The sequence below is a fragment of the Peromyscus californicus genome, unplaced genomic scaffold (genome assembly GCF_007827085.1).
Source record: "Peromyscus californicus insignis strain IS unplaced genomic scaffold, ASM782708v3 Scaffold_9__1_contigs__length_137607984, whole genome shotgun sequence".
Lineage (NCBI taxonomy): Eukaryota > Metazoa > Chordata > Mammalia > Rodentia > Cricetidae > Peromyscus > Peromyscus californicus.
Window position 1 is genome coordinate 107,066,010 of NW_026294617.1, and position 13,480 is coordinate 107,079,489.

At 42.9% G+C, this 13,480-nt stretch overlaps 2 protein-coding genes across 2 annotated transcripts in view; one reads left to right on the forward strand and one right to left on the reverse strand.

Annotated features, from left to right (window-relative positions):
* Positions 1-289: 289 nt before the first annotated feature.
* Positions 290-8,619, reverse strand: Gar1 (GAR1 ribonucleoprotein). The gene is made up of 7 exons (XM_052730629.1): positions 8,139-8,619; positions 7,741-7,981; positions 6,148-6,302; positions 5,710-5,769; positions 2,521-2,671; positions 1,390-1,458; positions 290-1,048 (listed from the first exon to the last, which is right to left on the reverse strand). The coding sequence occupies exons 2-7, from the start codon at positions 7,967-7,969 to the stop codon at positions 1,035-1,037; spliced, it is 678 nt and encodes a 225-aa protein (XP_052586589.1). The 5' UTR covers positions 7,970-7,981; positions 8,139-8,619; the 3' UTR covers positions 290-1,034.
* Positions 7,968-13,480, forward strand: part of Cfi (complement factor I) — a 55,218-nt gene continuing 49,705 nt past the window's right edge. Inside the window, exons 1-2 of the mRNA XM_052732228.1 lie at positions 7,968-7,984; positions 8,053-8,356. Of these exons, the coding sequence (XP_052588188.1) occupies positions 7,968-7,984; positions 8,053-8,356 (321 nt within the window). The remainder of the gene's footprint in view (positions 7,985-8,052; positions 8,357-13,480) is intronic.

The following is a 13,480-nucleotide window of genomic DNA, read 5'->3' on the forward strand; positions in this document are numbered from 1 at the left end:
CTGAGGTGCCCTCACTTGCGGGCACACGGTTCCGTACTGAGGTGCCCTCACTTGCGGGCACACGGTTCCGTACTGAGGTGCCCTCACTTGCGGGCACACGGTTCCGTACTGAGGTGCCCTCACTTGCGGGCACACGGTTCCATACTGAGGCGGCCTCACTTACTGTAGTGCTTATTCTTGACAGCACACTAGCATGGTGACCAAAGCCAATTTCATTTATAGCATCCCTACCCAGGAAATGAAACGTGATAGGTAGTGAATATTTACTTAAAATGAAGATAAGTAACTCTTTCAAGTAAAACATTTTTTCAGAAAACTTTTAATAACCATTTTAAAATTTCTTTTCCTAAATTTCTTGAACTATAGTTTTCACATGAACAGAGCTACTCAAATCTTAACGGATTAAAAATTTTTAAAACAATTATTAACTGCAATTCTGTGTATTATAAAAACAGCTTTATTCTGTGTATTATAAAACACAAAAGTGAAATACAGCAAATGCTGCTGTTCTGTCCCTTTTCAAAGGCATTCTGAATGAGGAGTTCATTTCTAAGCAATTTTAAAGTACTGTTCCAACAGCCTGGTTTGCTGGGGTGGGGAGTTGTTCATTTGAGTGTGTCTGGTGCCTTTTAGAATCATAGTAGTATCTTTAAACAAATCTCACCTACCCCACCTTTTCTATCTGTAATTCAAGTCTAAACTTTGCTTGTTCCTCCAAATTTAAAAAAATAGGGTTGGTCCAATAAACACTAAGTTAAAGAAATAAAAAATTTTATTTAAAAAATCCAAATATGCTCCAAATAAAAAGTCCCATTGTTCTTTAAGCACCCAGAGTGCCAGGCACTGTACAAGGCGGGTTCTTCATGCTCTTCCTGGGCCAAACTGACTGTCTGTCTGCCCCTCGTTTCTCCCCAATGCTGACGATTTACTCCACTGACACAACGCAGCCTCAAGGGTGCTCCAGAGAGACTTCAGTCACAGCAGCAGCAGGTCCCTCGGTGAAAACGGAAGTGGTGGTCTGTCAACTGCCATATCTAATGTCCTCTTCCTGATCAAAAGACAATCAAGAGGGCTTGTAACAGTGCTGGTAACCAAATCGAGTTTAACAGCAGCGGGAGTCCCCATAGTGTTTGATACATTTACATTACCAAATACAATTGCCATTCATAGTACACATTTTTTTCTTTTGGTTTTCAAATTTTAATACAACCAAGTAATTTGGTGAAAAATTAAGAGAAATCCATATAGAATGGTATAGAACAGAGCTATAAATTAAGTTAAAGCCAAGAACATCCCAGTGTTTGCCACACTTGTTGGGAGGGAAAGAAATCAAAAGATAGTATCAATCGACAAATCCAGTTATTTAAAGACATCTTTTCTCATCCTCACCTCGGAATCCACCACCTCCTCTTCCTCCTCTGAAGCCCCCACCTCCACCTCTTCCACCTCTGAAGCCACCTTAAAAAGGAAATCCTTGTTAAACAATGATAGCCTCTCTCTTCTGATAAACTGTAAAAACTGTGCAATTCCTATAATCATAAAAACTAAATGTAAGTTCATCTACTGTGTTTTACATAAACTTTTAGAAGATAAAGATGAAGAAACAGCCATTTCCCAAGTGGAGCAGCAGGGTAAACAACCTTCCGTTTTTCACATTATCTCCTGTATGTGTATGTATATGTGCCACAGTATGTGCATAGAGGTCACTGGAAAACTCGTTGGAGAAATTAAAAGAATATGCTTAGACATAAATAGATATAAGACCAGCTCTCGGCATATAATCAAAATACTCACTGATAACTAAGAAACTACAATTCAGTTAAGAAATTCCTATACAGTCATATACTACATAATCATGTTTCATGCATAACATATTAAGTCTCCTAAAATTATAATGGACCTAGAAAACTCTACTATCTCACACTGTAGAGGAAGACAGCACTCACATGCTCACAGCACTTTGGGACTATATAAGCCTAGTCATCTAAGAGGACAGCACAGATTGTTGTGTACAGCACCAATACCCGACAATGGTTAAAAACAACTGCTACAGGCTTGTGTGTTTCCTCCCGTTATACTACGACTCTACAGTACATCCCTTTCACAAGAAGCTGATCATAAAAGGCGGCCCCATTTCACCAGCATTAGCCTCCATCCTTCTCCTCTCCACTGCACTAAGAAGCCATGCTGAGTGATCAAGCTCTACTGGAGGACCTGTGTAAGTGTACACGATAAAACTGCCCAACGCTGCATTTCTCAGAATATATCTGTCATTAAGCAATGGTGACTGCCTCTATTAAAGTCTCCATTAAAACATGAATAACCCAGGGGCCTGAAATCCTGCAAAGGTAAAGTTCATTTTCTTTCTTCTCTTTAAGCTGTGGAAACATGCATTTCTATCTATAGATGTGGTCAACATGTAAGAGAAGCAAAGGCAAGGAGTCTGGCTACATGCAAAACTACACTACACTGTGTAAATCACCTGTGGCTACAACCTCATTAGAAACCCCAAGAACTTACCACCTCTTCCACCACCTCGGCCACCACCTCCTCTTCCTCCTCCTCGACCTCCCCTGCCACCGCCGCCGCCGCCTCTGGGAGGTCCTTTCTCACCAGGAGGACGAGGCAGAAACCTCTGTAGCGGCAACAGCTTAAAGGGATCTATATAAAACTGAAAGTTGAACAGTAGCAGTTAGTGAGCTAACCTGAAGGGCAGTATGCTACAGTCCAAACTACTCAGGTTCAAATCCCACACCTACCATTCATACTACACAGCTCTGGGGAAAAGAATTCCCCGCCCACCTCTAAATACCTAGTTTTCTTATCTATAAAAATGTAGACAAAAGTGCCTATCACAAAGTTCCATGAAGATCATAAGATACACAAATCAGTACTTTAGACTGTATACATATGCAAAAAAAAACTAAGGTCAATTCAATCTCATGTTTTTAGAAATACATGTCTCCAAAAATCTACATCTTCATTTAAGAGAGCTGCCAAGAGAAAAATTATCAGAATCGTAACACTAAAATTCAAAATTCTGGTATTTCTTGAACATGATATTTAAAAGCTAAGTCCAGCCTATATTTAGGGCTAAATAGGACATTGTATAGGTACTAGAATGTAAGGAGGTATATGGTTTTCCAGATGCAAAACACAAGTGAGGAAGGACTTCAAAACGGAAATAAGTATGGTATTTAAAAGTCATGTCTACCACCATCAACAGAACCCCTTGTTAACTTTCCACACCCCATCAACTCAAAGCACTGCCTGAATCTGCACTGCCCAGTCTACCCACAATACAGACCTACTTAAGTTTAAATCAGTGATCAGACATGGGATGAAAACTTAAGTTCAGGAGATATGTCTGGTGCTGTGGGATGGTCTGTATGTCAAATGTGTTGCTGATTGGTCAATAAATAAATCACTGATTGGCCAGTGGCCAGGCAGGAAGGATAGGCGGGACTAACAGAGAGGAGAATTGAGAGAACAGGAAGCTGGGTGAGAGAGACACTGCCAGCCGCCACAATGAGAAACAGCATGTGAAGATGCCGTTAAGCCACGAACGAGCCATGTGGCAAGGTATAGAAATGGATTAATTTAAGCTGTAAGAACAGTTAGCAAGAAGCCTGCCATGGCCATACAGTTTGTAACCAATATAAGTCTCTGTGTTTATTTGGTTGGGTCTGAGTGGCTATGTTACTGGCGGGTGTCAGAGATTTGTCCTGACTGTGGGCCAGGCAGGAAAACTCTAGCTACAGTCTGGGCATTCCATGTGTCCAGTGCTATGTGACTAAATGCTATTGAACTGGTCAAGGAATTAATTCCATCATCACAGAAAGTACAATTAGGCCAAAATGCTATCTTTAGACTTTATAACAACCTAGGTTGGGTAAGGAGGACCTGAACTCGGACACAGTAGACTGGAAACCAAAACAGGAAACAGGATGGAGGTTGGGGGGATATATAACTAAATAAATCCTCAAACAATCTTGCAGTAAGAAAGGTAGGGATCAGAACGGCTTCAAGTTCTAACAGGGAACTTCCTGTTTTCAAGCCACACCCCATGAGAAGCCCTCCTCAGCACTGTTTCTCTCTAAGCTCTTCAGCTCCACGCACACCTTTTCAGAGTTATCTACAACCAGTGGCCACTTGCTATCAGCAAGTTATTGTCTCCATCTACTTTCCTGTTGTAATCTGGCTTCTGGACCCACCACTCCACCAGCTCTTTGACATCTGACTACCACGCTCCTGAATTCACTGACTACTACTTGTACCGCCTTCCCCCCCCCCAAACTATTCTACTTTCATGTCTGTTTGTATAGCATGTTTATGCCCCTCTCCCTTCACTGGCAATTGTGTCAGTCCTGATCTTCTGACCACCAAGTATCTTAACTCATTGTAACCCAAATGAAATTCACTATCTTCTCTCAACCTATGTTCTCCAATGCTGCCCAAGTCAGTAAGTAGGATCATAACCCAAAAGATGTTGAAAGCCAACTTCTAAGAAATGGCTGGCTGAGTTAATTACCAAGTCCCACTGATTCCTCTTCCTATATATATTTGTTCACAACCCCACCTCCTCTTCTCCATTTCCATGGACTCTAAATCTACCCCACAGCATCCATGGCTTCGTGCAGCCTAATGGCTGGCCCTTTCCAATGGGCTTTTCTGTTTCTCCAGTGTTCTTTTAAAGCACAAACGTAAAGATCAAGCTCACCCTATTATTTAGAAACAGTGCTAAAACTAAAACCTAATCTTTCTCATGACTTACCAAGCTCCTTCCTATCAGCCTTTTAATTCAGAACCTCCCCCACCTATCCTAAATGTTCTATGTCCATCGGATCCTTCTGCGGTTTGCCATCCTGATACTCCAGTTTTCTCTATGTAGAATACACTTCCCACTCTGTGGCTAGCCCAGTGCTTAAGTATTGGCCTAACTACATCAAAATTCTCCAGCTTTCTCTCTTGAAACTGCATTGTGGATGCTACCTGAGAGCAACTGGGTCAAATTTATAAGAAGGGGACCTAAAAGGATGTCATCTTAAGAGCTATCCTCAGGGATCTGTGATGGTTAATTTTAGCTTTCATTTCAAAAGCACCATCTCAAGGAAGGCTAGGAATAAATTTAGTCCCACATTAGTTTCATGTCAACTTTTTTGTTTTTTTAAATAGCATATACCATGTTAACAAAATACCTGTGAAACCCTTTAGAATCTTATCGACGTCTGCCAAGTAACTTATTTGTTTCTAAGACAGATTATTGCTATGTATCTCAAGATGGCCTGCAATTCAATATGTAGCCTAAGCTAGACTCAAAGCAGCTGCCCCCTGCCTCTCTGCCTCCAAGTGCTGGGACTATTGGCTTGCAAAACCATGCCTGGCTAAAACATTACTTTTCAAGACTAGAGAGCTTAGACTGGGTGCAGTAGCACATACCTGTAATCGCAGCACTCAGGAGGTGGAGGCAGGAAGATCACATCATGTTAGAAGTCAACCTCATCTCAATAAGTGAGTTCCAGGCCAACCAGGGCTACAACACAGAGACACTTGGGGAACAGTAAACTCAACGCCTGTGTTACTGTGCACCAGCTTCAGAGCTTCCCTGCATCACAGTGCAGGAGCCCTAAGGGTCTCAAGTAAGACCATCCCTAAGGCACACACCATTCTCTTCTGAATCTAAGAATTGTAATTCTAAGTTTGGCTCACCTTCTGTAGCTTTTTAAAGGAAGATGCCTTCATGTTTTCTGACAATTTAACTGAAAAATACTATTAATTACATTAAGGAACAACTAAGAAATAAAGATGCAAGAAGACATTAAACTTTTGAGTTTAAGCATTTAAAAAGCATGCCTGGCTATAAGAAACAAAGAAATTTCCAAGAGGAAAAGATATTTTCTTTAAAAAACACAATCAGTACCCCAATTCTACCATGATATTCCAGTGGAACCATCCTATGCAAAGCAACAGCAGAGCCAATACAATCCTGTGGCATCTGTCCAAACGGCTACTATTTCCAGAACTTCCCAAAAGGACAGTCTACTAAACGAAGCAACGGATTTGCTTTAACTGATATTTAACTGGCAGGGAGGGGAGGGACAATAATTCCTCAATGAGATCACTGGCTCATCCCATTAGAAAGGATACAAAATCTCTAAGTTGTCCAAATATCTCATCCACTTTCCCGATCTGTTCTTTGTTTTCTAAATAAACAGGAGCGTTGAAGTAAGGCACCTTGTTCTCCTCTGTGGTGCATTTACACACGATGTCATCTTCACAGGGATGCATGAACTCTCCTAATACTGAAACAGCACAAGAAAACAGACATGAAACCATTTCAGATATTGACCAACTGTGCTGGACGCATTCTTGGCCACCTGGTCTCTCCCCATATCGGATCTCCTTTAAGGCAGAGCTCAGTTATCAACACTGTGGTCCTAAGTTAGACGCCATTCATTACCTTGGGACTCTCTGCACCCTTGTACATGAAGCTAGTCACCTCACGGCAGCCACACCTGATACACGAGGAACCAGAGCAACAAATGAAGGGCTTAGAACAGAGCCTGGGACATGGACACCTTCCAACAAATGACAGCTACCGTACCTTGGCTTTTACAATTTCATTAACATTTTTCTTTTCCCCAGCCTAGAAACGTGAATCAGTCTGGTTTTTGTTGACTGTCCCCTCCTTCCTTAGAACTCGTTACCACTACCACTTCTTCACCAATGATCACCCTTTCCAGGGAAGTCTAGAATTACAAAGTAAGTACCATTGTTTCTATAACCTAGAATTAACTACCATAAGACTACAAAACTCCCTCCCTGCCCTTAACAACTAGAACCTTTTATTCTCAGCATTAACCAAGTTCTACTTATTGTGTTTCCTTTGAAATTTCTTTTTCATCCGTGTGTCCAATACACAGCCTTCAAGATAGCTATGAACTGAGTGTGGCCCAACACAAAATGGTACACTTATTTAAAACATGTTTTTGCATGGTTGTGCAAGGGAGTGTGAGTGTGTGTGTGTGTGTGTGTGTGTGTGTGTGTGTGTATGTGTGTGCTAATTAGACTACGGTTCTGTAGTGTGAACTCTGTAGATGACAATGTTAAAAGGCTGGACATATCTCCTAGCTTTCCACTTTTTCTTCATGTCACCTTATTGAACACGGCTCTCAGTATCTCATACATGGCTTACTACGACTTCCCCTTGACTTTCACCATTTTGTCCAGCAAACCAATCGCGCATACAGATCCACCCCTCTCCTCTTTCTTCCCATGACTCCATCACACCTTTCTGATAATTACTCAAAATTACTTTAGTTAGGCATTTTTCTTGCCTTCTCCCAAGCCAATTTCCCATTTTCCCTTGCTTTTTGGTAACCGACAGCACGGACTACGGAGGCTAAAAACGTGGCTTTGTATTTCAACTGTATTATTAGGGATCACAGCACCAATCTTACTACGATAGCAAAGAAACTTAATCGTGAATCATTTTCTCTCTTAGTACGGGCTGGGCACTCAATATTGTCTAATTCTCAACTTTTCAGTCCAAACTCAAGTTCACCTCCGATCGCATTTCAGTTCTCATGATCACTTCCTTATATGCTATGACATGATTCTCAGTCAGTGTGCCCTACAGACTTGCCTTTCGGAGCCTTACTATCAGACGTGCTGGAAACACAACCCACTGCCCGATTCCACTCCCACTGCAAAGGAGCTTAAGCTCTGAAGACGACTTACAGACGACACGTTCTGGGGGTCCTTGATCTTGGAATTTATTAAAGCCTCCACGACCGCCCCCTCGTCCAAATCCTCCTCGGCCGCCGCCCCTGAAATTGCCGCCGCCGCCGCCGCCGCCGCCTCCGCCTCGGAAGTGGTTGTTGCTACCCCCGCCACGGTTGAAGCCGCCGCCTCCACCACCGCGATTAAAGCCTCCGCGGCCTCCGCCGCCTCCTCCTCGGAAAGACATGTTCTCTCGGGCCTGGTGAAAGAGAAGGCCCGCTCCTTCGGGTCACTGCGGGCTCTGAGCACAGTCCCCTCGGCTCCACTCAGGACACCAGGACGGGGACGGCCCGCGCCTCGCCGCCACATCCCGGCCCGCTCCATCCCACACCCTCGCCCGCCGCCGCAGCACTCACCGCGCCACGTGCGTCTCCGGCCCCGGCTAGGCGCGAGCGCCGGGGAACACTTCCGGCGCGCTCAAACCTCCTCGGCCACCGTACCGGTGCACAATTTTACCGGGCTAGAAACGCCAAGGACTGCTCTGCGGGAAGAGCCTGTCACTAGCGGACGCTGCGGTCCTAAAGCCTCCCCTAATACAGGGTACAGCACCGGAAGAGAAGCAATCCTGTCTAATGTAATCCCCACCGCAACCTCTCCAGATGCACGAAGCCCGGGATGGCGGAAGTGACGTAAAACAGCGGCGCCCCCCAGCACGCGACGTTTCCGGAAGTGTGGTCGCGCGTTGCCCTTGGAGACCACAGGCGTCTGAATCCTTCCATCCTACTAGCCGGCGAGGCGTTCTGTCCTTGAGACGTGCTGGCTTGGCTGTGGTTGGTGTGAGAAGGTCCCAGCCTGACTCAGCTCCACAGAGGGTGGCCACATCTCAGTTTGAGCGGCGCTCCGCTCCGGGTCCGGCCGGGGCACGTCAGAACCTGCCACCGCCAACTGCGTTCTTTGCAGTTTCTTGCCTTCCCCAACCCCCCGCAAAAAAACAAACAAACAAACAAAAAAACCCTGTGTAACTCTGTATGCTATATTGTTTTTGTTTTGTCCTGTTATTATTAAAATAGGAAAATGTGTGTGTGATCTGATAGGAAGGTAACCATCTTTTAAAATTTAGTCCCAGATAGTTTATTCATTCATCAAATATGATGCACTTTCACCTTCCGTCTCCTTGACCCTCTCATCTCCGACATTGGTTTCTCTACATCGCTAAAACATAATAAAAGAAGTGACCTTTAGTTATTAAATTTGACTGACTTGTTTTATATCCGAATTGTCTGATATCAACATCTCTTGATATTTGACAAGACCACCTTTTATTTGAAAGAAGGCAAATATTGATCCCCATATCAGAAGGTTGTTGTGAATAAATTTATTTATTTATTTATTTATTTATTTATTTATTTATTTATTTTTGGTTTTTCAAGACAGGGTTTCTCTGTGTAGCTTTGCGCCTTTCCTGGATCTCGCTCTGTAGACCAGGCTGCCTTCAAACTCACAAAGATCCGCCTGGCTCTGTCTCCCGAGTGCTGGGATTAAAGGCATGGCGTGAATAAAATTTTGAAAGATCTTTGTAAAAGATACAGAAACATTAGGAATTCAAGTATGTCATTTACCCTAAAATATAGACTTCTGGAAGAAGTACATACCAGCCCCACATATAAAAAGAATTTGGCAAATGTATTTTAAATTCAGATGTTATAGCTGGATATATATACTTGTATGTAGGTACATCATAGGAGAGTAGAGTTATTTGTGGCTTTGATTTTGACATTGTCATGTAACATTAAGTTCAATGTTTGTATCTCCATTTGACCTCCCACTGTTATCTCCAACTCTGTATGATAAAACCACTGAGCCTGTACAAGACCTTCAGGAACACCTGGCAACTGACCATTTTATATATAAGTAAGGAACTGACATTCAGAGGAGAGAAACCTCCCTAGCTAGTAAGGGGGACCACTCAAACCTCAAACTCGCAGAAGGCCATCCTTTCCCCTCTCCCTTCTTTTTTAAAAATAATTTATTTTTATTTTATGTGCACTAATGTTTTGCCTGCGTGCATGTCTGTGTGAGGGTGTTGGGTCCTCTAGAACTGGAGTTACAGAGAGTTGTGAGCTGCCATGTGGAAGCCTCACAACTGCTGAGCCATCTCTCCAGCCCACCCCTCTTCCTTCTTTCTCCCAAATTGTAGATCTTTTCAGTACCCCCGTTTGTCCTCACAGCAGCAACAGACTTTGGGTTTCCAATGCCTGATACAAACCTTTAGGCATACTCTTCTTTTCTCATCAGCACCATCCCTAGCCTAGGTTTGTTGTCTCTTATCAAACATGATGAGTTTCTATTGATTCTTTGTGAAGTAACTTTGTATTGTCTTTAACTGATTACAGGCCTTTGGACACTATCACTTATTTTATTCCCACCCCAAATCACTCAATATAATCTATAAGAATTCAAATGCCCAAACATTACAACAGACAACATCTCACATTCTGGGGATGCTTGTTACCCCAGACTAAATAAACACTTACAGACTTAATTTCTTCCACTTGCCCTGCATTGGATGATATAGTGAACTTAGTGAAGTGCCTGTCCTGTACAGTCTCCTTCTCAGCCCCCAGGCATCTCTGCAGTTTCCCTTCTGAGTATGCCTAAAGCCTATTACTGAAGCTTTCTATATGATTACTAATCGGTATTTGCACACACTATCTCTCTGGCCCATCAGGTCAGAATTATTGCCTAGCTGTCTTTATAGGCCTTTATCAAAACATGTCCTCTTTCCCGAAGAAGCTCCATTTTCCATCCTCTAGAACAATCCTATATTTTGGCCATAGAAGAATGCTCTAAATAATTTTACCATTTTCAGGGCCCCTCCATAAGTTACACGCACACAACACATGCGTGAATGCATAAGATAGCACAGTGAGCAATATATGACCGAATAGTTGCCAATGCTTTTTTAACTGTATCAAAATATATATAATGCAAGTGTCACCATTGTCATTATTCTTAAATTGTTCAGTAGTATTAAGTGCATTCACACAGCTGTGCAATGCAGTGCTCTTTTGAATAGAAAGCAATGTTTTTACTGTGAATCTATGGAGCTACAGAGATGGCTCAGTGGATAAGAGCACTTGCTATACAAGCAAGAAGTCCAAACACACAAATAAAAACTGAACCTTGCTTTGGGTGCCTGTAACCCCAGTTTTGAGTAAGGGAGACAAGTGGGGCCCAGGAGCTCTTCGGCCAGCCAGCTTTGTTGAAAGAGTGAGCTTCAGCAAGAGACACTGTCTCCAAAAAAAGCATGTGGAGAATGAGAGAGGAAGACATCTGACATCTTCTCTGGCCTTGATACGCACATCCATGAGTGTGTGTACCCATGGGAGCACATGTGCATGAGGAGAGAGACAGAGAGAGAGAGAGAAATACACACAAATGAGAGACAGAGAAAGACAGAGAGACACACAAATGAGAGAGAATTTGAATCTGTTTATTTTTGTTCAACTTGTTATCTACTCTAGGTAGGCTTTAAGAATGTTAATTAACCATAACTAATGCAATAAGTGGAAGAGAAAAATTTTCCTTTTAATTTAGCAAAGATTACAATTTGATTTTGAGGAATGACAATTTCTTCTTATATGTCAAGATATATACATAAAAGTAGTATTCTAAAATAAAAGAAATAATGAAATTTACCCATTTAGTTTGAGATACTTGCATATTATTTGCTAGATAGGTGCTCAGTGCCCAGTTAGCCATGCAACTGGCACGGATTTCACCTTCGGTTGAAGTGACACAGCATCTCCCTTTGCTCTTCATGCTTGTCCAATAACAGCAGGAGGAAAAGTGTGCTTGCACAAACAAGAAACTGAAGAGCACGGTAAAATTTCTATTTCATTCCTGTGAAGGGCAGAAAGATTTTTTCTCTTATGAAATCCAGAAGTTAGAAACAAGCAAGTTAGGACAGCTCATCACCTGCTGAGTCGCAAGCCAGGACAGCTCATCACCTGCTGAGTCACAAGCCTTCCCATTCTTCCACTTCTCTCGAAGCCAGGTGCCCAGGCTGAGAAAATGTTGGGAGAGGGGCTCTCAGCCAGTCACATGGATGTCGTGTCAGAGGAAAAGGAAAACACTGCTCGGTTTATGCTACGATTTCCCCCAAATGGATTTCAATAAGGCACGAGACCTCCTCGCTTTCAAATCTAAGCAGGGTTAAGGTGCTTTTAAATGTCTTTTTGCAGTATGACTTTTTTTTTTTCAAAAATTCAACATCTATTCAAGCCCAAGGATCTTATAACCGAGTTCAGATATTTTCCCAGAGATTTGGAGATACTTGCTGAACTAGTTCACGCGGTGAAAACTGTCTGCTACGGATGCTTATTTCTACAGCCATCTTTCATCTGCAAGTCATGTGGGAACCCCTGGCCAGCTGGTTTCTGAGAACTAGTCCCACACTTTTCAACTCAGACATGCTCTTAAGAACTCAAACCTAACATTTATTTTACAGCGTAATAAATTACATGGATGCTTAGTGGCCTCTCTCAGAAATCAGCCATACGATTTGTGCGAGTAATAAGAGATTTAAATGGTTTTTGACCAGTTTATTTTTAAAAACGTTCTTGAGGGAGCTGGCCCATGTTTGGTAAATACTGTGTTTTCATTTTGAATTGTTCCATACAGGCTGATGTATAGAAGGCTTGAACTCAGCTGATGGCCCAGCTCTGGGAGGTGAGGCCTGAATGGAGGAAGAGTGTTGGTTACAGGGGCTGCTCAATCCCTTCCTCCTCTTTTGCTTCCTGGAGACTCTAAGGTGAACTGCTGTGCCATGCTGTGCCATGCTGTGCCATGCTCTCCCCACCTTGGCAGACTGACACTCTGAAACCATGGTCTATAATCAATCTCAGCACCCTTAAAAACGTTTGTGACCCCAGCATTTCTCTGCCGGGTTGGGGGCGGGGTTGAAGCAGTGTGCTGTGAACCTATTAGGATGTGTCTTTCCGTTACAGGAGTGGAAACCACCAAGGAGCCTATCCCTTACAGGCATCCTGGGTACCGGCACGAGCACAGCTCTTCCACGAAGTGCCTTGCGTTTCCCAAAGGAAGACACCATGAAGTGTATCTTCACTGTCCCTTGCTTGAGGAGGCAGCATTTTGTATCAATTTTCCCTTCAATTCCATTAGAATTTTGAGTTTACAGATGCAGCCCTTGTTCAGATCTGATAGTTCATCAGCCAGGGTGAGAAATGGTTGGGATTTTGGGTGCTATTCAGCCTCACAATATCAATCTCATCAATTTATCAGAATTTATAAAATTTATTTTTACGTGTATGGGTGTTTTGCCTGTGAGTATGTCTATGTACCTCGTGCATGCAATGCCCTCGGAGGCCAGAAAAGAGCACTGGATCCTCTGGAACTGGTGTTTCAGACCAATGTGAGCTGCCATGTGGGTGCAGGGAATTGAACCCAGGCCTTCTGGAAGAGCAGGCAGGGCTCTTAATTGTTGAGCCATCTCTCATCAGCCCCAATGGTCAGGCCTTGAAAGTGAAACCTTCTTAGTCTTTCATACTCCATCATGCCCTGGTTTACTCTCTATAATTTGAACACTGGAATGGTCTCCTTTCCATCATTTTCTTTTTAATATCTTCAGTTGTGGGCCTTCGTTCACTTTTCAGTGTTTTTGTTGTTGTTGTTGTTGTTGTTGTTGTTGCAAAAACATTTAATATAACTTAGATGTATAAATGTCCCTTCATGTTGC

Coding starts and splice junctions, on each gene's coding strand:
- Gar1 (XM_052730629.1), bottom strand. CDS start 7,969: ATGTCTTTCCGAGGAGGAGGCGGCGGAGGCCGCGGAGGCTTTAATCGC. Junction 5,770..6,147: donor TTGGACAACTTAGAGATTTT/GTATCCTTTCTA, acceptor TGTAATTAATAG/TATTTTTCAGTTAAATTGTC. Junction 2,672..5,709: donor CCTTTAAAAAGCTACAGAAG/GTGAGCCAAACT, acceptor TTCAACTTTCAG/TTTTATATAGATCCCTTTAA.